Genomic DNA, 27,674 nt, shown 5'->3' on the forward strand with positions numbered 1-27,674 from the left:
ATTCCCACTTTAATATTAATATGTTAAAACAAAAAGTGCATTCATCTCAGTCACCATGTTGTCGTGTCACATGAGTAAAAACAGGCTTGATATGTTCGAGGATGCATTGACATCCAAACGCTGGAAACTCTGAGCTGTTTTTTCACAACATTGCACGAATGATATTTCACATCTAACTTGTGACAAAGCTCTTTAGACTATATCTGGTGCTTCTGTTTGCCTCGACTTCTCTCAATCTTAAGCTGTGGCTGAACCAAAATAAGAATGACTGAAACGTTTTCTCTTAACAAAGAAGAACCCATGATGTGCAGACAGTTTGTTCCAGAACATTTACTCAGACAAAGACAGAGGACACACAGCAAACATGATGAAAGCATCTACAGCGTCCAATCAGGCTGTCCTTTATTCATCGCTGCTTTACGATATTCCCGGACGGATATTGTGACTCCTTTATCGTTTCTGTTCACCCCTCGTATTTGGATGTAAGAGTTTCTTTTGGGGTTCCTCCTCTTGTGATGCTCGATGATTCGTTGTCTAATCTACAGCATCCAGCCTCTCACACATAAAGCTAGTAACAGAGAGACGTGCAGCTACAGGTCGTGTTTTCTAACTCACTCTTAGCTACAGGTAATGCCGACTGTATATGAAGTTTGATATTCCCTTTTATTGCTCGTTAAAGGAAGGTATTGGTTGATGCTAAAGAGACAGAGGATGGGTAAAGTCTGAAGAACCAACGCTCTGGGAGTCTGTCCATCACTCACTTTTTCATTTGGCACCATCTCTAAATGCTAAAGAAAACCTAACGCTGTGTGACGTGGAAGCTCTGCAGCACAGCTTTAACTGCATGTCTTTTCAAAATATGTGGTTCTGCAGGTGTTTCCAAAACCCAAATAGTCCGTAAATCTCCAGATGAACAGAAGGCCAGTTAGTCTGTTATCCTGTACAAACAAACGTCAATTGGTCAAAATCTAAATGTTAATAAAGTCCATTTCCTTACAGAGTAGTGACCTGTAGAAACGCATGAAAAGCTGCTCGTTTCACGCTCTGCTTTCAGAGAGATCTGCAATGCTAAAGAAACCCTCTGCTGTGCTCGCCAATAAGGAGTGCATGGATCAATGACAGTGAGTCATGGATCAATGACAGTGAGTCATGGATCAATGACAGTGAGTCATAGATCAATGACAGTGAGTCATGGATCAATGACAGTCACTTTTTTTGGTTGGAATTGACCCGAATTCCCCACTTCTCTGTCACCTTATTGGTTGTTATCCCCGGTGGCTCCGCCCTCTTCTTCTACACTGCAGCTGATAGGACAATAAAACCTTTGAATCTTTTGAATCTTAAACGGTATTTCTCTCCGTCTGTACACACAAACTGAAAGATTGACAATAAAGTTGACTTTGAAGTGAGGGTCTGAGGAGGTTCAGGGACAGTTTGGGTTCACGGTTGTTGTTGTTGTTGTTGTTGTTGTCTTGCAGACGTTGTAGAATCCTCTAGAAGGTCAGCACTGCAACGGGGAGGACAGTTAACCTCAGAGGCAGGTTCCTTCCAGAGAGGAGGGGTGATGTCATGCAGAGGAAGGAGGGCATGCTGGGTTCAGATCACTTACAGTCCGCCTCCAGCAGGGACCTCACTGTCCTGCCCAGGTCTTTGGCCTCCTGAGCGAGAGTCAGCGCCGTCCAGGGGGTCTTTCTGTGTCGGGGGGCGGGGCCTGGGGAGGACACACCAACTTTAACATCTCCGGAGCTGCGGAGGAAGAGACGGACAGGTGAGGAACTACACATGTGCAGGTGGATCAGATACCTAACATACATCCCAAGTGTTAGAACAATCTCCCTGGTCTCCGGCTTGAGCTTCAATCTCAGGATCCATGTATCTGTGATCCTCTCCAGAATGGAAGGAGTCATCACATACAGAGCATCAACTAGTTCCTGAACAGTGTCCTTCACATGCTGATATCCAAGAGAGGGAGTTACACAGTCACAAGATGGAGGAATAGAAAGCAGTATTCAATGTTTACTTCAGATTAGCTCCACGTCAGAAATGAGCATGCTTGTCATATGTCTATCTCCATAGAGGCTGAATCATCATGTTCATCACATAGCTATCATATGCCTCAAACAGTCCTGATGCTCTTCTAGGTAATCAGACATCCTGTCATGTTCACAGCTACAGTTGGGATACCTTTCATGTTACTCTCATGTTGGAAGAGGACATTCAGTGTTTCCCCAACACCAAGCATCTAAACTGCATCCTCACGTCTATAGAGGGAAATCCTGCTTTACATCAAGATTCATTTCATAGTTTCATTTCCTGTCTGTCTTCTTCTTAGTGTTTGTTAGTAAAGGAGGGTAAAGTCTCCGGAGCTGCAGAGGAAGAGCCGGACAGGTGAGGAGCTGCAGGTGAGGAGCTGCAGGTGGAGCCTTCAATCACACCTACATCCCAACTATAGAGGGACATCCTGTTTACATCACATTTAACACTTTATATTTCCCGTCTGACTTCTTCTGCTGTTCCCTTGAGTGTTTACTTCCCGTCTATCTTCCTCTCTCCCTCGCAGAATATTCGAAATAGACCAATCAGCATCGAGTATTGAACCAATGCCGTGTGATAAGGAAAGATAATAAAAGACACTGAAGTAAAGGAGGGTAAAAGTTCTTCTTCTGTGGTGTCTTTAAGTCAGGAAAGCCGCTAACGAGAGCTAACTGTGACCTACCTGTGTGTGTGTGTGTGTGTGTGTGTGTGTGTGTGTGTGTGTGTGTGTGTGTGTGTGTGTGTGTGTGTGTGTGTGACCCAGACACCACAGTTGGAGTCACATAATGAGAGATCCTGCAGAGAGCTGAGCCCATTAGCCCAGTTCAGACACACACACACACACACACACACACACACACACACACACACACACACACACACACACACACACACACCACACACACACACACACACACACACACACACACACACACACACACACACACACACACACACACACACACACACACACACACACACACACACACACACACACACACACACACACACACACACACACACACACACACACACTCACACACACACACACACACACACACACTACCTGAAGCTCTTGATTGGTGCTTGACTCTCCAGCAGGAACTCGTGAATGTTCTGCAGAACAAGAGAGAGTCTGATTAATAACTGAATATTGATCACGCTGTGAAACACAGAACTGATGCCTGACGTAGATTTAATGACTTTAAGATAAATAAAGAATAAAAGTTTGACTCTTCTTAACCTCCACGAAGCTCAGCAGTTTCCCCGTCGACAGCTCAAAGCCCTTTTTGGTCGCTTCGCTCTTCCGTAGTTGACACTCGAGGACGGCCACTTTCTTCTTCAGATCCTCCGCATCGTCCTGGGGGTGAAACCAAAAAAACAACGTTTATACTGAAACGCACGACCTCTCTTTACTACTATCCCACAACAGTATTAATGTATTACCCCAACTTCTGTGATCCGTTACCCAACTATCGGTAAATGTCTACATCTTTTTGGGAACAGTTTCCAGAAGCTTAATTAAACATTTACATCAACCACTCCCATGTTTGAAACTGGCACCCCATTGGGAGATTTCAAAAATGATTTTACACAAGTGTTATTCACATTGTTATAAAATATATCAGGACAATATTGGTAATTAAAAGTGTTTGACAAATCAAATGATGAAGTCTTGATTTGCATAATAAAAGCATTTGTGGACTTGTACGTTTTCCGATGAAAGGCCTAAAGAGTAAGAGAAAGCGTTGGAGTCATTCCTCTTCAAAGTTCAACATTTATATTTATAATTACAGCGCCCCCATCAGGCTGATTGGGGTAACTGTGTTTTTGTAATGTTACAATACCGTACAGTTTCTCACATTAATTATTGTCCATCTTTCTTTCTACAGCTATTGTACTGCACTGTTAGTGTACAGTTGTATCATTCCTACACCAGTGTTAAACATAAACAACAGGTTTTAGGACAATTTAAAGGACGCTCATTAATTTATGTCCAAAACTTCTGTGATTCATTCGCCTACTATCGGTTAAAGGTGGGGTAGGTACGTTTGAGAAACCGGCTGGAGATACACTTGTTGTTATATTCCATGGAATGCTCTTAACATCCCGATAGCAATGAATATCTGAAGTGCTTTGACAAAAAATCCATAAAGAAATATCATCTGAGGAAGCTGTAGTACTGTAAAAAGCACGACCAATCATCTGAGCCGGCCCGGCTAAAATAACTGGATGGCCTACCTGCCTGTCAGCCTTCCATCTGTGCACAAACTTATCTCGTGCCCTCATTGGTCATGTGCGCGTTCGTGTGTGTTGGAGGAGGGGCTCTGTGAGGAAGTGGCAGATTTTCCTCCGGTTGTGTATTTTCAAATTCTAGCGCACTCGAGCCGGTTTCTCAAACTTACCTACCCCACCTTTAACATCAAACATCTTAATTATTAGACAGATTAGAAGATTTATGGCCAAATTTGCACCGGGACCATTCCAATGTTTGGAACTAAAATGCAACATTTTGAGTTTTGATTACAGTGCCCCCATCAGGCCAAATGGGTTCATATTGATTGAGATTTAAGTGCAAACACTTTCAAATCATTGGTAAGAATGTCAGGTATCCACATTTCAGGGATTTGCTCAAACATGCAGCGAGAAGAAGTCATGATATATTCACAAAGTGTGTTTGCAGTGCAGCGCTGAAGTGCTCGTATGATTTTGACACTGTCAGAAAAGCCTGAGTCGGCACTTTGTGTTTAGCGTCTGTCAGCTTCAGATCTGCTGAGCTGCAGGCTGCTGGACAGATTTCTGTCAAATGAACCGGACGGAGAGAGAGGAGACGTCGCTGAACACACAGAGCAAAAAAACCCTGACCAAGATTCACTGAAGATGAAGATGATGATGATGATGATGATGAAGATGGAGGGGAAGCAGGGTCAGAAAAATACTCCTAGAAGTTTTACCTATAAAAAAGAAATCCTTGTTGGTTAGATTAAAAATGACTTATTTTTTTATGCTAATTTATAAAAGTAAAAACTGGATAATTCTGTGAATTTTCCAAGAGTTTTTACGATGAATTGGGAGATTTAAAAAAACCAAATAAAGTAAAGACAAAGACTTATCCACAGTCCCTTATAAGTTGGCTGAATTTGGTAATAAACTTTATATATATATAAATGTCTGTTGATTGTGTATATACATATTTTGATACATATTTTTTAGGGCTGTCAGTCGATTAAAATAGTTAATCGCAAATTAATCGCACATTTTGTATCTGTTCTAAATGTACCTTAGAGGGATATTTTTCAAGTTTGTAATACTCTTATCAACATATGAGTGGACAACTATGCTTTATATGTTTGTTTATTATCATTTGAACAATGACAAATATTCTGTGTGTGTGTGTGTGTGGTGTGTGTGTGTGTGTGTGTGTGTGTGTGTGTGTGTGTGTGTGTGTGTGTGTGTGTGTGTGTGTGTGTGTGTGTGTGTGTGTGTGCGTGTGTGTGTGTGTGTGTGTGTGTGTGTGTGTGTGTGTGTGATGGATCGTTGGAGCTATGTGCAGCTCAAGGCATATATGCTCGAATGGGAGCTGCCTGGACGCTGCAATCATGTTGCGCGCACTATCCGTGCTGAGTGTGCTGTCTGGCTACCTGCATCAAGTCAAGTGCTCGGCGCAGTTGTCGGCGAAATGTCGCTCCTCTGTTTTCATTGAAACAGCTCCTGATATCCGTTAGCGCAGCTAGCTAGCACCAGATGCTAACAACAACAACACGTAAGGTGTGCCTCGCCCGCCCCACACATACACACTCCCTCCCGGTCCTCCCGATGGCCAGTCCGGGCCTGCCGGTGAGCGTGGAAGTGTGGTCTGCCACAAGCGGGCGGCAGGTGCGGGGCTGTCAGCATCAGCTTGTAGATGGTATTTTAAACTCGATGCGCTCTGAAACTACGGGGCGGCCGAGGACACGTTAACGCGTTAACGCAAAATATTTTTATATATATTTGTATTCTGGATTGTGGGAAACGGTATTTCGATCTCTCTGTCTGTACACACAAACTGAAAGATTGACATTAAAGTTGACTTTGACCGTTTGTCCCGTCGATATCCTTATTTGTTGGAATTGACCCCAATTTCAACAAATAAGCTGGTCCAGTTTATTGCTCATGGAACGCACGTTGGAGAGAAATATTCCGGGTAGCGCACAAGTGTCCCGGCCCGAACAGAGAAAAGTGAGAATTTCCCAATTCTCTGTCACCTTATTGGTTGTTACCGCCCTCAGAGTCTTGAGCTCGGCGATCTCGGCCTCCAGAAGGTGGATCACCTCCTCGTAGTCCATCTCCATTCCTCTGGCCTGCTTCTGAGCCGCCTCCGCCATCTGCACCCGAGACCAGAGAGCCCGACTCTCCTCTGAGACCAGCTTCACTTCCTGTGGAGAGAAAACAGAGCTTCACTTCCTGTGGAGAGAAAACAGAGCTTCACTTCCTGTGGAGAGAAAACAGAGCTTCACTTCCTGTGGAGAGACATTTGAGAAAAAAGTCAATGTTTGAGAAAAAGTCAAATATAAATAGTAAAATATAAAATTCTGTGAAAAAAGTCAAATTCCGAGAAAAAGTTAAAATCTGATAAAAAATGTAATTCTGAGAGAAATGTCAAAACATGAGAACAATTTCAAAATGTGAGAAAAAAGTCAAATTCTGAGAAAAGCCTGTGTGTGTGTGTGTGTGTGTGTGTGTGTGTGTGTGTGTGTGTGTGTGTGTGTGTGTGTGTGTGTGTGTGTGTGTGTGTGTGTGTGTGTGTGTGTGTGTGTGTGTGTGTGTGTGTGTGGTGTGTGTGTGTGTGTGTGTGTGTGTGTGTGTGTGTGTGTGTGTGTGTGTGTGTGTGTGTGCAGCTTCACCTGCTTCAGAAGCCCACACTGTTTTTAAACTCCACATGTTCTGGTTTATTTTCAGCCTCACCTGTTTGACTTTACTGAGCTCCTCCTCCGTCTGATGGTGAACTCTGTGAGACTCGCCCATCTGCTCCTTTAGAGGGCAGTCAACAGGAAGTCAGAAACAGGAAGTCAGAAACAGGAAGTCAACGGGAGTAGAGAAACAGGAAGTCAACAGGAAGTCAGAAACAGGAAGTCAACGGGAGTAGAGAAACAGGAAGTCAACGGGAGATCATAGACAGGGGCCGTTTCTCAATCGCGAGGATATTGGCTTCCAAGGCAATATTTCAAGGATGCTACGTCATCGAGTGCCGCCGAAGGACTGTTCCAATCTCCAGCATACTTGGAATTCCACCGAGGCCGTGTCCTTGGTTTGGGGGAAATTTCGAGGCTGCACATGGGTAGACTTCGCGTCCTTAAAATCCCCACAATGCTTTGCGCACGGACCAATTTCCCCAAATCTGTGACGGAAGATGTAAGAGGCGGGGCCTCTCATATGACGCACACCTGCACACTTGCTAGCCTGTTCCACTCTTTGTTTTCCGAATGCCAGGAAGTATTCTTGACTCGCTTCTGAAGCAAGTGACTCGGAAGACATGTGCTACCAAGCAAGCGTACTCCACATTGAGAAACGGCCCGAAAGTCAACGGGAGTTCAGAAACAGGAAGTCAACGGGAAGTCAGCATTTTGTAAATTGTGAGACAAAATTGCGTGTGTGTGTGCGTGTGCGTGTGTGTGAGTGTGAGTGTGAGTGTGAGTGTGAGTGTGAGTGTGTGTGTGTGTGTGTGTGTGTGTGTGTGTGTGTGTGTGTGTGTGTGTGTGTGTGTGTGTGTGTGTTACCTGCAGCCTCTTGATTTCCCTCAGAGCCTCGATGTGTTCCTTCCTCAGCCTCTCCATCTCCTCCAGATCCTCTGAGTCCGACCTACACAGCTACACACACACACACACACACACACACACACACACACACACACACACACACACACACACACACACACACACACACACACACACACAATTAATTTAATCGATAAAGTTATTTTACATTTCTTTAAAAAACAAATCAGGCTGTTAGAGATTATTTTTCAGAATAAGAGCGTGCAGAGTGCTTTCTCTCAGGCTGTGAGAGAGGTTTTTCAGAATAAGAGCATGCAGAGTGCTTTCTCTCAGGCTGTGAGAGAGGTTTTTCAGAATAAGAGCGTGCAGAGTGCTTTCTCTCAGGCTGTGAGAGAGGTTTTTCAGAATAAGAGCGTGCAGAGTGCTTTCTCTCAGGCAGTGAGAGAGGTTTTTTCAGAATAAGAGCGTGCAGAGTGCTTTCTCTCAGGCTGTGAGAGAGGTTTTTCAGAATAAGAGCGTGCAGAGTGCTTTCTCTCAGGCTGTGAGAGAGGTTTTTCAGAATAAGAGCGTGCAGAGTGCTTTCTCTCAGGCAGTGAGAGAGGTTTTTCAGAATAAGAGCGTCAACAGATCGATGAGGTCGATGTGATCAGCTGAGAGAGCGGGTCACTTCAGGAACACACTGAATACTATTCTGTATATTGTCATTATGTTTGTTCTGAATGTACCAAATCATGAAAGCTTTGTTTTATTTCTCCACCTTTTCAGAATGCTTAAATGTTTCCCCATTTGACATAAAGTTGTTGTTGCTTTCGGCATCATTTCTTTTATTCTGCAGTGATCTCGTACCCGAGTGTTCGGCGACTCCAACAGAGCGGACAGATCTTCAGACGAGAAGCTCGAGTCGTCCAGCTGAGACCTGAACAGATCCCGCACCTGACTCTCAAAATCTGCACAAACAGAAGTTACACAAATATGCAGGTTTTAAAATACAACACAGAAGCAAAAACAACCGAAATGAGATATAATACAGATGCAAACAGTTTATAAAGCGATGCAACATGTGGAAAAAGAGAGCGAATATGAAAGAAACGTGACATATAATGTAAAGTCTGCAAAGTGAAGAGAAAACCCACAAACAACCAAGAAGGGAATCAAAACCCAGAAAGAAACGGTAAACAACATCAATTGACCAAATGTAATCTGTGCTCTGGTCTGTGTCTAGCTTTCAGATCCAATCAGAGGGGACATCACATCACAGGAGAACATGTTAAGGGTTACATAACGATAATGCATCAGAGTGAGGGGTATTTAAGGGTTAACTTAAGGGGGATTTAAGGGCAATTTAAGGGCGATTTAAGGGTATCTTTAAGGGGGATTTAAGGGTATCTTTAAGGGGGATTAGTGTTACCTGCGAAGGCCACGGTTCCTGCAGCGTCGGCTCTCAGTCTGCAGAGGAGGGTCTGCTGCTGAGACCCAGAGAGCTGCAAGCCTAACACACACAGAGCCTACACACACACACACACACACACACACACACACACACACACACACACACACGCGCGCACACACACACACACACACACACACACACACACACACACACACACACACACACACACACACACGCGCACACACACACACACACACACACACACACACACACACACACACACACATCAATACACAGTGGTGAACGTGCATGCTGTCACTCTCCAATCAAATGAAACCCTCTGAGTTTCTGCTCCATGTTTGATATTAAATAAATGTTTTTCACATCTTTATTTCCACCTGAGAGAATCCTCAGATCATAAAGAATAAAATCTCTCATTTCATTTATTTAAAAACAGAATAATTAACAGATTTGGAGGATACGTTTTCAGCAGAGGCCTGAGGCAGCATGTGACCTACAAACTGAACTGCTGACATCACACTGCGCTCAATGATATCATATAATAATATATATATAACTAATAAAATAATACAATAAATAAAATAAATAAAATAAATAAAATAAATAAAATAAATAAAATAAATAAAATAAATAAAATAAATAAATAAATAATTAAAATAAATAAAATAATTAAAGGGAAATACATAATAATAGTATAAATAAATATGCTTCTCAGACCTGCTCCAGCTTGTCCAGTTTGAGGCGACAGTTTGTTCTGAGCGGGTGTTTCCTGTGAGGAGGCTCTGCAACACAAACACTATCATTAACAACTACAAATAATTACTGTTGGTGCAACATGCCTACTGACGTGCACAAATAGAGAATCCAGCAGACTCTCATGGCGACGACGTGTTCGAAGAATGTTGGAAACACTGCAGAAAATGTCTCTTATTGTGTCCTGCTCCTTTCTAAACAAAGAGTCTGTCCACATCCAGTACAACACACGGCTCCTTATGTGAGTCCCATTGTAATAAAGGAACGCACACACACACACACACACACACACACACACACACACACACACACACACACACACACACACACACACACACACACACACACACACACACACATCATATATAAATACCGGTGTTTGTGTCTGCGCTGCTGTCGCTCTCTGGCGTCACCTCGGCTATCACTGCAGGAACGCTCACCTGCACACATTAACACATCTTAATAATGAGTGTGTGTGTGTGTGTGTGTGTGTGTGTGTGTGTGTGTGTGTGTGTGTGTGTGTGTGTGTGTGTGTGTGTGTGTGTAGACACTGTGATGGATCGTTGGAGGAGCTATGTGCCGCTCAAGGCATATATGCTCGAATGGGAGCTGCCTGGACGCTGCAATCATGTAGCGTGCACTATCCGTGCTGAGTGTGCTGACTTTTCGTACAATGTCCCACTGGCTGGCTACCTGCATAAAGTCAAGTGCTCGGCGCAGTTGTCGGCGAAATGTCATTGAAACAGCTCCTTATATCCGTCAGCGCAGCTAGCTAGCACCAGATGCTAACAACAACACGTAAGGTGTGCCTCGCTCGCGCGAGTCGCACCACACATACACACTCCCTCCCGGTCCTCCCGATGGCCAGTCCGGGCCTGCCGGTGAGCGTGGAAGTGTGGTCTGCCACAAGCGGGCGGCAGGAGCGGGGCTGTCAGCATCAGCTTGTAGATGGTATTTTACACTCGATGCGCTCTGAAACTACGGGGCGGCCGAGGACAAAAAATACACATGCGTTAATCGCGTTAAAATAATTAGTGGCGTTAATTTTTTTTTGCGTTAACGCGTTATTAACGCGTTAACTTGACAGCCCTAATAATAACCCATTCATATCTATTTTATTCATGTGTTCCTCACCTGCCTGACGCTGACGGGGGGCAGGGTCTCACAGACTGGGTTCCTGCTGGAGGTGATCCTGGTCCCCGGGGCCCCTGAAGCTCCTGAGTTCCCCAGCATCGAGGCCCTCTGCTGGGGCACGGATCCTCCCCCCGCCCCCTGCTGGGAGACGGGGCTGTGGGGCCCAGAGGAAGAGGAGGAGCGGTGGATGAAGGCGATCTCCACCGTGGGGTCCGGTCTGAACCAGCAGAGAGGACGTTAATATTCATTATAAGTTAAGATCAATATCGCACGGTGTGTTTGTACCTGAGTTTGGTTCTGGTCAGGACGCTCCTCGCCTCCTCGTACGTGACCCCGATCAGAGACTCTTTATTGATGGAGACCAGCTGATCCCCGGCCTGCAGACGGCCGTCCTGAACATACATGTTACATGTTACATGTTACATGTTTATGATGGAGATCTTTCAAATCATAATTAAGGCTAAAAAGATTGAGAAAATGTAAAAAAAACAGAAATGCTATTTTTTTTTTTTTTTATTTAGAAATACAATTCCAAATAAAAAGCTATTTGAGAATATTTGTATTAAATGATTATAAGATGTTTTATAAATTGCTAAATAAAATAGACCGTCCGCTGACCTTGTGGGCGTCTCCTGCAGGAACCACTTCCTGGATGAACACCATTGGTCCGTCGACTCTGTTAGCTCCGCCCCTGATGACGAGCCCCAAGCCCGTTCCCTTGGAAACGCAGATCAGCTGGATCCCACTGTCACTGCGAGGAGAGTCAATAAACAACAAACAATTAACAATAAACAAACTATTATTATTGTTTGTATTTGTATTTAAAGGTTATACTATTTTTAGGCATATATTACAGGTCTCAGATGTATACAAATATATAAAAAACATGTCTCTGAAGTGTTTTGCTCCAAATACCAAACAGATCCTTCTAGCCTCACCCCCCCCCTCTCTCAGCTGTTACTAAAGAGATGATTCTGGGTCTAACACAGACCGTATTACTTCCAGAACACGTCTCATTGTTTCTGACAGCAACGTTTCTGATTGGCCCGTGGGTGTAAAGCCCGCCCACATTTTAGTAATGTCGTCATGACGCAGCAAATCTGGATCAGCTCCGTTGTTCCCCCGTTTTTAGAGATGTGGGTACGGAGGAAAAGAGAGAGGGGTTTATTTCCTGACACTTTGAGAGTCTCCTGACACACGGGGGACACACCGGGGACACACCGGGGACACACCGAGGACGCACCGGGGACGCACCGAGGACGCACCGGGGACGCACCGGGGACGCACCGGGGACACACCGGGGACACACCGGGGACACACCGGGGGGGGGACACCGGGGACAAACCGGGGACGCACCGGGGACACACAGGGGGGACACCGGGGACACACCGGGGACACACCGGGGACAAACCGGGGACACACCGGGGGGGGACACCGGGGACACACCGGGGACACACCGGGGACACACCGGGGACACACGGGGGACACACCGGGGGACACACCGGGGACGCACGGGGGACGCACGGGGGACACACGGGGGACACACGGGGGACACACGGGGGACACACCGGGGACACACGGGGGACACACGGGGGACACACCGGGGGACACACCGGGGGACACACCGGGGACACACCGGGGACACACGGGGGACACACCGGGGGACACACCAGGGACACACCGGGGACACACCGGGGGACACACCGGGGACACACCGGGGACACACACCGGGGACACACCGGGGGACACACCGGGGACGCACGGGGGACACACCGGGGACACACACACACAGGGACACACCGGGGACACACGGGGGACACACCGGGGTCACACCGGGGGACACACCGGGGACACACCGGGGACACACGGGGGACACACCGGGGACACACGGGGGACACACCGGGGACACACACACAGGGACACACGGGGGACACACCGGGGACACACGGGGGACACACACACACAAGGACACACCGGGGACACACCGGGGGACACACCGGGGACACACCGGGGGACACACCGGGGGACACCGGGGACACAAGGGGGACACACGGGGGACACACCGGGGACACACACACAGGGACACACCGGGGACACACGGGGGACACACACACACAAGGACACACCGGGGACACACGGGGACACACACCGGGGACACACGGGGACACACGGGGGACACACCGGGGACACACGGGGGACACACCGGGGACACACACACAGGGACACACCGGGGACACACCGGGGGACACACCGGGGACACACCGGGGACACACCGGGGACACACGGGGACACACCGGGGACACACCGGGGACACACCGAGGACACACGGGGGACACACGGGGGACACACCGGGGACACACGGGGGACACACCGGGGACACACGGGGGACACACGGGGGACACACCGGGGACACACACCGGGGACACACCGGGGGACACACCGGGGACACTTATTGATGTAGAGAAGACATCACAAAGTGACTCTTGTATGATAGGAGACCTTTCAATAAAGCGTCCTACCTGAAGGCGTGCAGGGGGGGGTGCGCGCTGGGGGGCGGGGCGCTGACCCCCTCTTTAGGACTGAGCAGCTGAGGACTCTCCGACCGGGAGGAAGAAGAAGAAGAGGCCGTGTCCGTCAGCCTCCCTGACACCAACGAAGAAGAACAGAGAGGATGATGGGAAATGGAGTCACTTAGAGATCACTTTAATAACATCGTTTTTGCAAAGTGAGGACGTTTCAAAGAAATGTCCATGAGGTTAGCGACTTCAGGACAACATGAGAACAGTGAGGACAATTTAAAAAGGTGACGACATGTGTGCAGAGTCAGAAGAACGGGGACACCTTGCAAAGTGAGCACAGTTTTGCACAGTTAGAAAACGTTCTTTGTGTGTGTGTGTGCGTGCGTGCGTGCGTGCGTGCGTGCGTGCGTGCGTGCGTGCGTGCGTGCGTGCGTGCGTGCGTGCGTGCGTGCGTGCGTGCGTGCATGCGTCTTACCTGTGGTGGTCTGTGTGGGAGAGATGCATCCTGAAGACGAGACATTATTGGATCCGTATTTTCCCATCAGCTCAGTGAACTCCCTCCTGACGGAAACACAGAAACTTAATCAAATAAATGTTTGGAGGAAAGCGTTAGTGATAATATTCACATTCACGTTGTGCATTCAAACGACTGTAATTTGTTTGCAATAAAAGTAGGTTTTTGGCTGTAATTAACCTTATTTTTATTATGGTGATTTAAGACTTTTATTGACATGCATATCAAGAGAAGTGTAATAAATCAAATAAACTGAATGTGCAGAAAGTATTAGGATTAAGAAGGAATATTTACATATGTTTAAATATATTTAAAATATTAAATATGTCACGTTTTCTTCTGTCAAAGCTTTGCATGCAAAATGATATTACACTTTTGAACATTCTTTTTTTGAAAAAAAATGTGTATACATATTTTTATTTTATTGAGTTTGTATTGCATATTTAACTTCTGTGTAATCGTGTTGTTTGTCTTCCTAAAATGTTGAACTACTATTTAGTTTAATTTGGATATTTGAGTTTAACTATAAATCTGAATGCAGAATAAAATAATGTTATATTTCCAAGATTTGATGAAGCAGATTTCTGAGTGTTTGTCTCCCTCTCCTGGCTGCAGAGGGAACTGCATCACCTTTAAAGAGTCCCTGTTCCTCTCCTGGCTGCAGAGGGAACTGCATCACCTTTAAAGAGTCCCTGTTCCTCTCCTGGCTGCAGAGGGAACTGCATCACCTTTAAAGAGTCCCTGTTCCTCTCCTGGCTGCAGAGGGAACTGCATCACCTTTAAAGAGTCCCTGTTCCTCTCCTGGCTGCAGAGGGAACTGCATCACCTTTAAAGAGTCCCTGTTCCTCTCCTGGCTGCAGAGGGAACTGCATCACCTTTAAAGAGTCCCTGTTCCTCTCCTGGCTGCAGAGGGAACAGCATCACCTTTAAAGAGTCCCTGTTCCTCTCCTGACTGCAGAGGGAACAGCATCACCTTTAAAGAGTCCCTGTTCCTCTCCTGGCTGCAGAGGGAACTGCATCACCTTTAAAGAGTCCCTGTTCCTCTCCTGGCTGCAGAGGGAACAGCATCACCTTTAAAGAGTCCCTGTTCCTCTCCTGGCTGCAGAGGGAACAGCATCACCTTTAAAGAGTCCCTGTTCCTCTCCTGGCTGCAGAGGGAACTGCATCACCTTTAAAGAGTCCCTGTTCCTCTCCTGGCTGCAGAGGGAACTGCATCACCTTTAAAGAGTCCCTGTTCCTCTCCTGGCTGCAGAGGGAACTGCATCACCTTTAAAGAGTCCCTGTTCCTCTCCTGACTGCAGAGGGAACAGCATCACCTTTAAAGAGTCCCTGTTCCTCTCCTGGCTGCAGAGGGAACTGCATCACCTTTAAAGAGTCCCTGTTCCTCTCCTGGCTGCAGAGGGAACAGCATCACCTTTAAAGAGTCCCTGTTCCTCTCCTGGCTGCAGAGGGAACAGCATCACCTTTAAAGAGTCCCTGTTCCTCTCCTGGCTGCAGAGGGAACTGCATCACCTTTAAAGAGTCCCTGTTCCTCTCCTGGCTGCAGAGGGAACTGCATCACCTTTAAAGAGTCCCTGTTCCCTCTCCTGGCTGCAGAGGGAACTGCATCACCTTTAAAGAGTCCCCGTTCCTCTCCTGGCTGCAGAGGGAACTGCATCACCTTTAAAGAGTCCCCGTTCCTCTCCTGGCTGCAGAGGGAACAGCATCACCTTTAAAGAGTCCCTGTTCCTCTCCTGGCTGCAGAGGGAACAGCATCACCTTTAAAGAGTCCCTGTTCCTCTCCTGGCTGCAGAGGGAACAGCATCACCTTTAAAGAGTCCCTGTTCCTCTCCTGGCTGCAGAGGGAACTGCATCACCTTTAAAGAGTCCCTGTTCCTCTCCTGGCTGCAGAGGGAACAGCATCACCTTTAAAGAGTCCCTGTTCCTCTCCTGGCTGCAGAGGGAACTGCATCACCTTTAAAGAGTCCCTGTTCCTCTCCTGGCTGCAGAGGGAACAGCATCACCTTTAAAGAGTCCCTGTTCCTCTCCTGGCTGCAGAGGGGAACAGCATCACCTTTAAAGAGTCCCTGGCCCTCTCCTGGCTGCAGAGGGAACTGCATCACCTTTAAAGAGTCCCTGTTCCTCTCCTGGCTGCAGAGGGAACAGCATCACCTTTAAAGAGTCCCTGTTCCTCTCCTGGCTGCAGAGGGAACTGCATCACCTTTAAAGAGTCCCTGTTCCTCTCCTGGCTGCAGAGGGAACAGCATCACCTTTAAGAGTCCCTGTTCCTCTCCTGGCTGCAGAGGGAACTGCATCACCTTAAAGAGTCCCTGTTCCTCTCCTGGCTGCAGAGGGAACAGCATCACCTTTAAAGAGTCCCTGTTCCTCTCCTGGCTGCAGAGGGAACTGCATCACCTTTAAAGAGTCCCTGTTTCCTCTCCTGGCTGCAGAGGGAACAGCATCACCTTTAAAGAGTCCCTGTTCCTCTCCTGGCTGCAGAGGGAACTGCATCACCTTTAAAGAGTCCCTGTTCCTCTCCTGGCTGCAGAGGGAACTGCATCACCTTTAAAGAGTCCCTGTTCCTCTCCTGGCTGCAGAGGGAACAGCATCACCTTTAAAGAGTCCCTGTTCCTCTCCTGGCTGCAGAGGGAACTGCATCACCTTTAAAGAGTCCCTGTTCCTCTCCTGGCTGCAGAGGGAACTGCATCACCTTTAAAGAGTCCCTGTTCCTCTCCTGGCTGCAGAGGGAACAGCATCACCTTTAAAGAGTCCCTGTTCCTCTCCTGACTGCAGAGGGAACTGCATCACCTTTAAAGAGTCCCTGTTCCTCTCCTGGCTGCAGAGGGAACAGCATCACCTTTAAAGAGTCCCTGTTCCTCTCCTGGCTGCAGAGGGAACTGCATCACCTTTAAAGAGTCCCTGTTCCTCTCCTGTATTGTGTTCTCTAGGTGTTAGTGCATGTCAATGGTCTGCAGAGGCTAAAATCCCCCGTGTCCCCTCTCTCCTCTGAACAGTAAACCCTCGCAGCAGCTGCACATTCATATCATCATTTATTTTTGAGTTTGAAACAAAAAAAAAAAAACAGCAGAGGTCGAGCTCTGAGGTGAAAACCTGACGCGTCGGCACAAAGCTGCTTCAACACACACACACACACACACACACACACACACACACACACACACACACACACACACACACACACACACACACACACACACACACACACACACACACACACACACACACACACACACACACACACACACACACACACACACACACACACCACACACACACACACACACACACACACACACACACACACACACACACACACACAGGTTATATAATAACATTATAAACCGCTGTGAGCCTCTGCTACTCACTCAATCACATCGGCTCATTTTCATAAATCTTTATTTCCCCATTTCAGGTTTTATAGTAAATGTTCTTTTGAACATGTTTCTTAATGTTTCTCAAATATATACCAACAATATATTTAAAAAAATCCCCAAAGTATCCTTTTTTTTTTAAATCTCTGAATCTTAAAATGTTCCTTAATATTTCTACATTCAAGAGATTTTCTATGATTCTCCTGAATTTTCTTAAATGTTTTAATATTTAAGAATATTCCCTATTTGTTCTATATTTCGATTTACATTTTCTATACTAAGTTCCCTATTTCCCTAGATGTTGCTATACTGTATGTCCCCACAGTTAGTTTAAGAAGTAGTGTTACGTTGTGTTTCATATATTAATACGGGTCAAAGTCTGTTGCTAACCCTAACCCTCAGTCAGTGTGTCAGTGTGTGTGTGTGTGTGTGTGTGTGTGTGTGTGTGTGTGTGTGTGTGTGTGTGTGTGTGTGTGTGTGTGTGTGTGTGTGTGTGTGTGTGTGTGTGTGGTGTGTGTGTGTGTGTGTGTGTGTGTGTGTGTGTGTGTGTGTGTGTGTGTGTGTGTGTGTGTGTGTGTGTGTGTGTCTTCCTGTGGACAGACAGCAGCGTCCTGATTGTGTCACAGTGTGTTTCTGTTTGAAAAACCCCGGCGACAGCAGCCTGCCAGCTCAGATCAGAGTCTGAGACAAAGACCGATCAAAACACAGACAAGACTGAGGTCAACAGGACGGGATACAACCTGTCTCACTGCAGAGACATCACCTGTCTCACTGCAGAGACATCACCTGTCTCACTGCAGAGACATCACCTGTCTCACTGCAGAGACATCACCTGTCTCACTGCAGAGACATCACCTGTCTCACTGCAGAGACATCACCTGTCTCACTGCAGAGACATCACCTGTCTCACTGCAGAGACATCAGCTGTCTCACTGCAGAGACATCACCTGTCTCACTGCAGAGACGTCACCTGTCTCACTGCAGAGACATCACCTGTCTCACTGCAGAGACATCAGCTGTCTCACTGCAGAGACATCAGCTGATGTTAGGGGGTCGGCACATTGGGGAAACCAGAGGAATCATCAGAGAACGCTTCCTCCAGGAATTCACGAGAAACACTTCTGTATTATGAGACGCTCTATAGTCACATGTGGAGCGCTAGCCAATAGGAGCGCACGTTTGATTGCTAAAGTAAAAAAGCCCCTTTTTCTCATTTCCCCCTGAGTGTTTGTTTCTGTCTCACCTGGACTCCTCGTCTCTGGCGATCAGCAGAGTCATGTGATTGGACAGCGACGCCATCCTCAGGTTCTCCACCGCCCTATCAGAGACAGGAACAGAGACAGGAAGTACTTTATATAGAACAGGAATGAATAAGGAGGTTAGAATGAAGTACAAATAAATAAATAAAGGTCAGATAACCTGCTCACCTCTCATTGGTCGCGTCCATCAGACTGATGTTATTGACATCCAGAATCAGGTCACCTGACTTTAACCGACCTGGAAGAGACGGACAGGTATGTGGTTTAATAATAATTATATTACTTAAAATATAAATAACCCTAAACCCCTCGTACCGTCCTGAGCGGCGAGCCCCCCGGCGATCACTCTCTTCACGTAGATACCGAACTCCTCTCCGGTCAGATCTCTGTACCCCCCGATTATCTTCACACCTGATGAGAGGCAGAGGATGTATTCTACAGAGTCTGGCATATTCTAAATGTTCCTATTTATTTTTTAAATGTTCTTAAACTTCCTACAAATATTTTACATTTGAATTCTCTTTCCATTTTCCATTTTATTATTTTATTATATTTTCAAAAATATTCTTACTTTTTTTCTACATTATATTCATATTTATTTTTGCCAATACAAATTATTCTAACTTTTAAGATATAGTTTTCTTTGCTTTACTTGAAAGGTCATTCATTCTTGTTTGTGTGGTATTCTCTAATATAAGTTGGAGATAACACAGACCTAAGAAGATGCTAACAGAGAGAAGCTGTCTGCACACTTCTATAAGAGCATTTAAAGACATTTCTGCACAAACGTTAAGTGTTATTAGTCCACAGCATGCAGAGGTCACAGAGGTCAGGTGTGGTGTCCTTGGGTTTATGAAAGGCTTCTATATAAATGTCAGTTATTATTATTATCATTATTATTTAGGGTTAGCATGCTCACCGAGTCCCTTCTTGCAGTTGCAGAACTCCAATCGCTGAACAGCTCTGTTTGTGCCGTGCGGGCTCATGATGCTCCTGAAGCAGAAAGCACAGGAACAGATTCAGAAACCTTCCTCTGCCTCCTCCTCATCCTCCGCCACACAACACACTCTCAGGTTTGTCTGATTGTCTGATTGTCCTCCAACTCAGACCAATAAACTCAGCGCTCTGCTCTTAAAGACTCGGTGACCTCGCTGTGAAGAAGTTTCTGCTCAGACAGACTTCACTGTGTCGGACAGGCTGAACCTCGCAGGGCCGGAACCACAGGCTGCTTAAGGGGTCTTTAACCCCCACTATATCCCCCCAACACACTTATGAACACACATACGTTTCTACAGAAGCTCTGAGAAAAATAAATGGAGGTGAAATTCCCAGGAAAGGTGTTTTTAGGATAATAGTTTGTTATTATTTAATTTGATACAGGTGGAGATGAAAGGCTCTAACAGGGGATTAGTTATTGCATGAGAGGCTTACTTTTAATTCACCAGCGGGGTATTATACACATCTCTTGAGCTTGTGTTAATCACAGATTTCAGGCTAACAACCCAAAACACAATTTGTATCCTCTGCAGACCATTGACATGCACTAACACCTGTAACACTCACTACAGGAGAGGGAATAGGGACTCTTTAAAGAGAAGGTTGATGATCCAGATTTTGGGTCATTGAGTTAACCACAGATTTCAGACTAACAACCAAAAACCCATTCAGGAAACCATTGACTTTTTCCCTAAAAACATAAAATATTGTTACCAAGGTCAAAAAACTACTTTCGCACCAACGTAAGTACTAGTAGCTTTCTTATCAGTTTCAACTTAAGATAGGAACTCCCGCTGGAGGTAACACTTTAGGATTTTAACCTTTGCAGACCATTTACATGCACTATATAACACACTACAGGATAGGGAATAGGGACTCTTTAAAGGGAAGGTTGAGGATCAAGATTTTGGGTTATTGAGTAAATAATAGATTTCAGACGAACAACCAAAAATATGTTCAGAAAACCATTGATTTTTTTCCCTAAAACCTAAAATATTGTCCCCAAGGTCAAAAAACGACTTTCGCACCAACGTAGGTAGTAGTAGCTTTCTTATCAGTTTCAACTTAATATAGAAACTCACATTTTAGCATTTGCAAACCATTTACATGCACTATATAACAGAGGGAATAGGGACTCTTTAAATGGAGGCACAAGGGATAATAATCCAGATTTTGGGTAATTGTGTTAACCACAGATTTCAGGCTAACAACCAAAATCACAATCAGAAAACCATTGACATTTTTCCTAAAACCTAAAATATTATAAGGTCAAGAAACAACTTCTGCACCCACGTATATAAAGTAGTAGCTTTTCTCATCAGTTTCAACTTAAGATAGTTAGAAACTCCCTCTGGAGCAAACAGGGATTTTAGCCTCTGCAGACCATTTACATGCACTAACACCTGCATGAAACACTACAGGAGAGGGAATAGGGACTCTTTAAAGGGAAGGTTGATGATCCAGATGTTGGGTCATTGAGTTAACAACAGATTTCAGAATAACAACCAAAAACACATTCAGGAAACCATTGACTGTTTTCGTACAACCTAAATATTTGCACCAAGGTCAATAAACGACTTTCGCACCCACGTAGGTTGTAGTAGCTTTCTTATCAGTTTCAGCTTAAGATAGAAACTCCCTCTGGAGGTAACAAAGGGATTTTAGCCTCTGCAGACCATTTACATGCACTAACACCTATATAACACACTACAGGAGAGGGAATAGGGATGCATGAGGGTTAATGATCCAGATTTTGGGTCATTGAGTTAACAACAGATTTCAGGCTAACCACCAAAAAACACAATCAGAAAACCATTGACTTTTTTCCTACAACCTAAAATATAGTCACCAAGGTAAAAAAACAACAACGACTTCTGCACCCACGTAGGTAAGTAGTAGCCTTTCTCATCTGTTTCAACTTAAGATAGAAACTCCCTCTGGAGGAAACACAGGGATTTTAGCCTTTGCAGACCATTTACATGCACTAACACCTGTAGAACACACTACAGGAGAGGGAATAGGGACTCTTTAAAGGGAAGGTTAATGATCCAGATTTTGGGTCATTGAGTTAACATTCAGGAAACCATTGACTTTTTCCCTAAAACCAAAAATATTGTCACCAAGGTCAAGAAACGACTTTCGCACCCACGTAGGTTGTAGTAGCTTTCTTATCATTTTCAACTTAAGATAGAAACTCACATTTGAGCACCTGTATGAAACACTACAGGAGAGGGAATAGGGACTCTTTAAAGGGAGGAACGAGGGTTAAAGGTGGGGTAGGTAATGTTGGAGAAACCAGCTAGAGTGCGCTAGAATTTGAAAATACACAGCCGGAAGAAATCTGCCACTTCCTCACAGAGCCCCTCCTCCAACACACACGAACGCGCACATGACCAATGAGGGCACGAGATAAGTTTGTGCACAGATGGAAGGCTGACAGGCAGGTAGGCCATCCAGTTATTTTAGCCGGGCCGGCTCAGATGATTGGTCGTGCTTTTTACAGTACTACAGCTTCCACAGATGATATTTATTTATGGATTTGTTGTCAAAGCACTTCAGATATTCATTGCTATCAGGATGTTAAGAGCATTCCATGGAATATAACAACAAGTGTATCTCGAGCTGGTTTCTCAAACTTACCTACCCCACCTTTAATGATCCAGATTTTGGATTCTGGGTCACTGAAAGTTAAGGTGACCCAACAGGAGCTGAGGCCTCAGAGCCGTAAACAGATAATGAGATTACCTCGAATCAAAAACACCTCACTTAATCTTCACACCTGAGACACTAAAGATAAGAGATCAGAGAAGATAAGATTAGATAGGACTTCATTTATCCTGAAGGAAATTGTCGTGCCAGAGTCACAAAGAGACGGTAAACACAGCAGCATAACAATACAACTGCACACTAACAGTGCAGAAAAAAGAGCAATTATATAACTGCAGGAAACACAGACGGGCACATAGTTAATGTAAAATACTGTAGAGTGACGAGCAGTGTTTAGTCGTGCAAAACAACGTGGTGGCAGATCCGTAATTGCACGTTATTATAGAACATTATTAATAATATGGCACATGTTATATAGCAGAGAGTGTGTAATGATGGTAATAGTATTTATTTTGCACATAGTGGTGGAAGTTCTCAGTTCCCTTTACTGAAGGGTGAGGAGTTATAGAGTCCAACCATGATTAACTCATCAGTGTCTTCGTCTATAAATAAAATCACAAACAGTCGACAACGTACAGAGACACAGGGGAGCAATTCAACTGATCACTTAATACCTGATCATCTGCATCACCTGCCACAAGACATTCGCACACACACACACACACACACACACACACACACACACACACACCACACACACACACACACACACACACACACACACACACACACACACACACACACACACACACACACACACACACACACACACACACACACACACACACACACACACACACACACACACACACACACACACACACACACACACACAGCAATGCTCCAACCTGCAGAAGTCCCACCTTTAGCAGTGGAAGCTAGTTGTAAACAAAACGTCCTCGGCTCCTTTCCACCTCGTTTCATATCAAATCATCCTGCAGACAAACACACAAATCCAACTAGCATCCAGGCAGAGGAAACGATAAACAATACGGCCCCAAAAGCTACGAGGAAAGCAGGAATATGAGAGACTTCCTGTCTGGAAGTGCAGCAGATTGTTTTTCCAAAACAGACGGATTATCTCAGAAAAAGGACTAAAAATACATCATCGTGTCGTTGGATTAAGGTACAGAGACGCAGGAGTTAGGAGTTAAAAATAGCACACAAACATATAAAAAAACACTTCGAAAAGAATGTGTTACATACAGACTGTGAGAGAAGAGAAATAATACCTTTTCTTTGTTTAATATGTTGGTATTAAAGCAGCCGTTAACATGCATGATGGAGAGATGTGCACATGCATGAGGACTTGTGTTCATCAGAACAACAACACAACCTTACAGAAACATGAATTTGCATCTTTTCACACACTTTAAAAAGCCACTAAACTATATGTCTGTTATTTTACTAGACGTTTAAATACCCGATAAGAAATGGTAAAATATGAATTTCCTTTAAAAAATAATGTTGCTATCTCCCTTTAAAGCAGCTGTTAGCATGCATGATGGAGAGATGTGCACATGCATGAGGACTTGTGTTCATCACAACAACAACACACCCATACAAGATGATTCATTTGCATCTTTTGTGCAGCGTTCAACCAGCTCTCACACTAATCAACAAGCATACTATCTTACTATATATATTGAATTACCCTAGCAATAATAACTTCCTTTAGAAAGTGTTGGTATGTCCCTTCACAGCAGCTGTTGACATGCATGATTTACAGATGTGCACATGCATGGATGCTATGATCATCACGTTAATGTTGCAGATCACAAAACACCAGTGGCGAGCCGTGAGCTTTATACCTAGGCCCTCTGACCCCCACCCCTTCCCTCGAAAAAAAGAAAAAAAAAGAGTTATTACGTCACAGCGTATACTTCAGCGGAATATCAAAACAACGGCCCAGGGTGCAAAACGCATCAATGACAGCGACCCTCTACCACACAAAACAACACCTGGGAACCCAATTTGTGTTCTTTGACATTGAAAATGATATTGCATTGTGTTTGTTACTTTCGTTGCAGTTGTATGTCTTAAGTGTAATTTGGCATGCTTTTATTTTGAAGGCGAGTTCACGCAGTTGACAGGAAGTTGTTGTTGCTATGGAAACAAGAAAAGTTTCACAGCGGGCGGAACTCGTCATAAAGTCCGCGATAATAAAACCCACCCATTTAGAGGGAAGATATGTACTGTCATTAGACATTACTCTCTCGTTCAGTTACTATAGCAACCCTCTGTGAATCGCAGAGAGGGCCAGACGAGCTTCTTTCATGTAACCCTTCACATTCAAACAGAGACTGAACAGGCAGATTCGAAGGATTTATTTCTTTGGAAATGTTATTTTATTAAATCAAGTTTTTTTTCGGTAAAACGAATGAAAAATATAACAAAAATAATATTAAAAAAATATATATTTTAAAAAAATATATATTTTTTTAATGTTTTTAAATATTATTTTTTGGAATATCTTAGGCCCTCACAGAGGGCCTAGAGGGCCCTGACGGCTCGCCACTGCAAAACACCCATAAAAAAGCACTAACTTTCATCTTTCTCACAGCGCTCAGCCAGCTAACACGTCTCTCACAGCGCTCAGCCAGCTAACACGTTTCTCACAGTGCTCAGCCAGCTAACACGTCTCTCACAGCGCTCAGCCAGCTAACACGTCTCTCACAGCACTCAGCCAGCTAACACGTCTCTCACAGCGCTCAGTCAGCTAACACGTCTCTCACAGCGCTCAGCCAGCTAACACGTCTCTCACAGCGCTCAGCCAGCTAACACGTCTCTCACAGCGCTCAGCCAGCTAACACGTCTCTCACAGCGCTCAGCCAGCTAACACGTCTCTCACAGCGCTCAGCCAGCTAACACGTTTCTCACAGCGCTCAGCCAGCTAACACGTCTCTCACAGCGCTCAGCCAGCTAACACGTTTCTCACAGCGCTCAGCCAGCTAACACGTCTCTCACAGCGCTCAGCCAGCTAACACGTCTCTCACAGCGCTCAGCCAGCTAACACGTCTCTCACAGCGCTCAGCTAACACGTCTCTCACAGCGCTCAGCCAGCTAACACGTCTCTCACAGCGCTCAGCCAGCTAACACGTTTCTCACAGCGCTCAGCCAGCTAACACGTTTCTCACAGCGCTCAGCCAGCTAACACGTCTCTCACAGCGCTCAGCCAGCTAACATGTTTCTCACAGCGCTCAGCCAGCTAACACGTCTCTCACAGCGCTCAGCCAGCTAACACGTCTCTCACAGCGCTCAGCCAGCTAACACGTCTCTCACAGCGCTCAGCCAGCTAACACGTCTCTCACAGCGCTCAGCCAGCCAACACGTCTCTCACAGCGCTCAGCCAGCTAACACGTCTCTCACAGCGCTCAGCCAGCTAACACGTCTCTCACAGCGCTCAGCCAGCTAACACGTCTCTCACAGCGCTCAGCCAGCTAACACGTCTCTCACAGCGCTCAGCCAGCCAACACGTCTCTCACAGCTCTCAGCCAGCTAACACGTCTCTCACAGCGCTCAGCCAGCTAACACGTCTCTCACAGCGCTCAGCCAGCTAACACGTTTCTCACAGCGCTCAGCCAGCTAACACGTCTCTCACAGCGCTCAGCCAGCTAACACGTTTCTCACAGCGCTCAGCCAGCTAACACGTCTCTCACAGCGCTCAGTATGGAGCTAATTTCCTGCCATAACTCCACAAACAAACTAAACAGAATTAGCTCCATAGCTCAGCCAGCTAACACGTTAGGTTACGATACGTTGAATAACCCTAGAGCAATGGTACAATATTAGTTTCCTGTAAACACGTGTGGGTATGTCACGTTAACATGCATGACTGAGCACATGCACGAGGTTTAATGGAGCTGCAGAGAAACAAAAGGCTTTAATGCAGATCGTCAGGTATTCTGAAAATAAAAGAGAGCTAGAAGAGGCGGAGCTTACCGGGAGAGAAGAGACATGGAGTCCCTCAGAGTCCTCTGGGAGGAATGGCATCTCACGGCGAATGAAAACACACACACACACACACACACACACACACACACACACACACACACACACACACTCTTTGTGTCAGGGCTGCACATGTGTGTGTGTGTGTGTGTGTGTGTGTGTGTGTGTGTGTGTGTGTGTGTGTGTGTGTATGTGTGTGAAGAGAGAGAGAGAGAGAGAAGGGGAGGTTCATCCGAGGGCGGAGGGATGGAAATCCGCCTGCACGGGAAGAGACACACGCTTACCTTTACCCACTAATCCCTGCTGACACACACACACACACACACACACACACACACACACACACACAGACACACACACACACACACACACACACACACACACACACACACACACACACACACATACGCGCACACACACACACACACACACACACACACACACACACACACACACACACACACACACACACACACACACACACACACACACACACACACACACACACACACAGCTGCAGGATTAGAGCAGTGGAAACATCAGAGGGAGATTAAAGGGTCTCAAATGTTTCCCCCGGAAAGTATTCAGAGATAAAACATGAAGGGTCTGCAGGTGTTTTATTAAAGAGTAAAATGTTTTTAAAAATCTAAATCAGTTTTTAAAAAAATGCAAAAACTAACTAATAATAAGATAAAAACAAATAAATAAATGTCAATAATATTAGGGAAACATTTAATAATAAACACATGAAAAATAAAATGATTTCCTGATTTAAATGTGATGCCAGTTTTATTTTAAAATGTTTAAAAAAAATCTAAATACATAAAAAATGCAAAAACTAACCAATATTTAGATTAACATTTTTTTTTAAAGACAATAATATCGGAAAAAAAATAAACACATAAAAATAATAAGATGTCCTGAATTAAATGTGATTTTCTTTTTAAATGTTTAGGTTTGTTCTCAGTCCACGCTGCTAATTTCCCCATGATTGTGCAAACTGTCCTATTTTAACATTGACAAAACCATGATGATGTTTTATCGAGTCAATTCTGTCTTTTTCACTAATGTCATGGTTTGGTAACCTGAAACTCTCTGAGTCAGATCGTAAAGTGGTCCAGCAGACTGATTGGTGAGCCACAGCCAAACCTGGAGACCCTGTACCTCAGGCAGCCACAGCCAAACCTGGAGACCCTGTGCCTCAGGCAGCCATAGCTAAACCTGGAGACCCTGTGCCTCAGGCAGCCATAGATAAACCTGGAGACCCTGTGCCTCAGGCAGCCATAGATAAACCTGGAGACCCTGTACCTCA

At 45.4% G+C, this 27,674-nt stretch overlaps 1 protein-coding gene across 1 annotated transcript; it reads right to left on the reverse strand.

Annotated features, from left to right (window-relative positions):
- Window positions 1-26,395, reverse strand: stxbp4 (syntaxin binding protein 4). The gene is made up of 21 exons (XM_034138387.1): window positions 26,354-26,395; window positions 19,668-19,741; window positions 19,064-19,159; window positions 18,917-18,986; window positions 18,733-18,807; window positions 14,080-14,165; window positions 13,605-13,728; window positions 11,704-11,836; window positions 11,371-11,477; window positions 11,086-11,302; window positions 10,325-10,391; window positions 9,916-9,980; window positions 9,196-9,292; window positions 8,634-8,734; window positions 7,791-7,880; window positions 6,979-7,044; window positions 6,279-6,449; window positions 3,278-3,394; window positions 3,101-3,150; window positions 1,610-1,746; window positions 1-1,507 (listed from the first exon to the last, which is right to left on the reverse strand). Exons 1-21 carry the CDS (start codon window positions 26,368-26,370, stop codon window positions 1,494-1,496), a joined length of 1,974 nt encoding a protein of 657 aa, XP_033994278.1. The 5' UTR covers window positions 26,371-26,395; the 3' UTR covers window positions 1-1,493.
- Between the last annotated feature and the right edge of the window lie 1,279 nt (window positions 26,396-27,674).

The sequence above is a fragment of the Trematomus bernacchii genome, unplaced genomic scaffold, assembly GCF_902827165.1.
Source record: "Trematomus bernacchii unplaced genomic scaffold, fTreBer1.1, whole genome shotgun sequence".
NCBI classification, from domain to species: domain Eukaryota; kingdom Metazoa; phylum Chordata; class Actinopteri; order Perciformes; family Nototheniidae; genus Trematomus; species Trematomus bernacchii.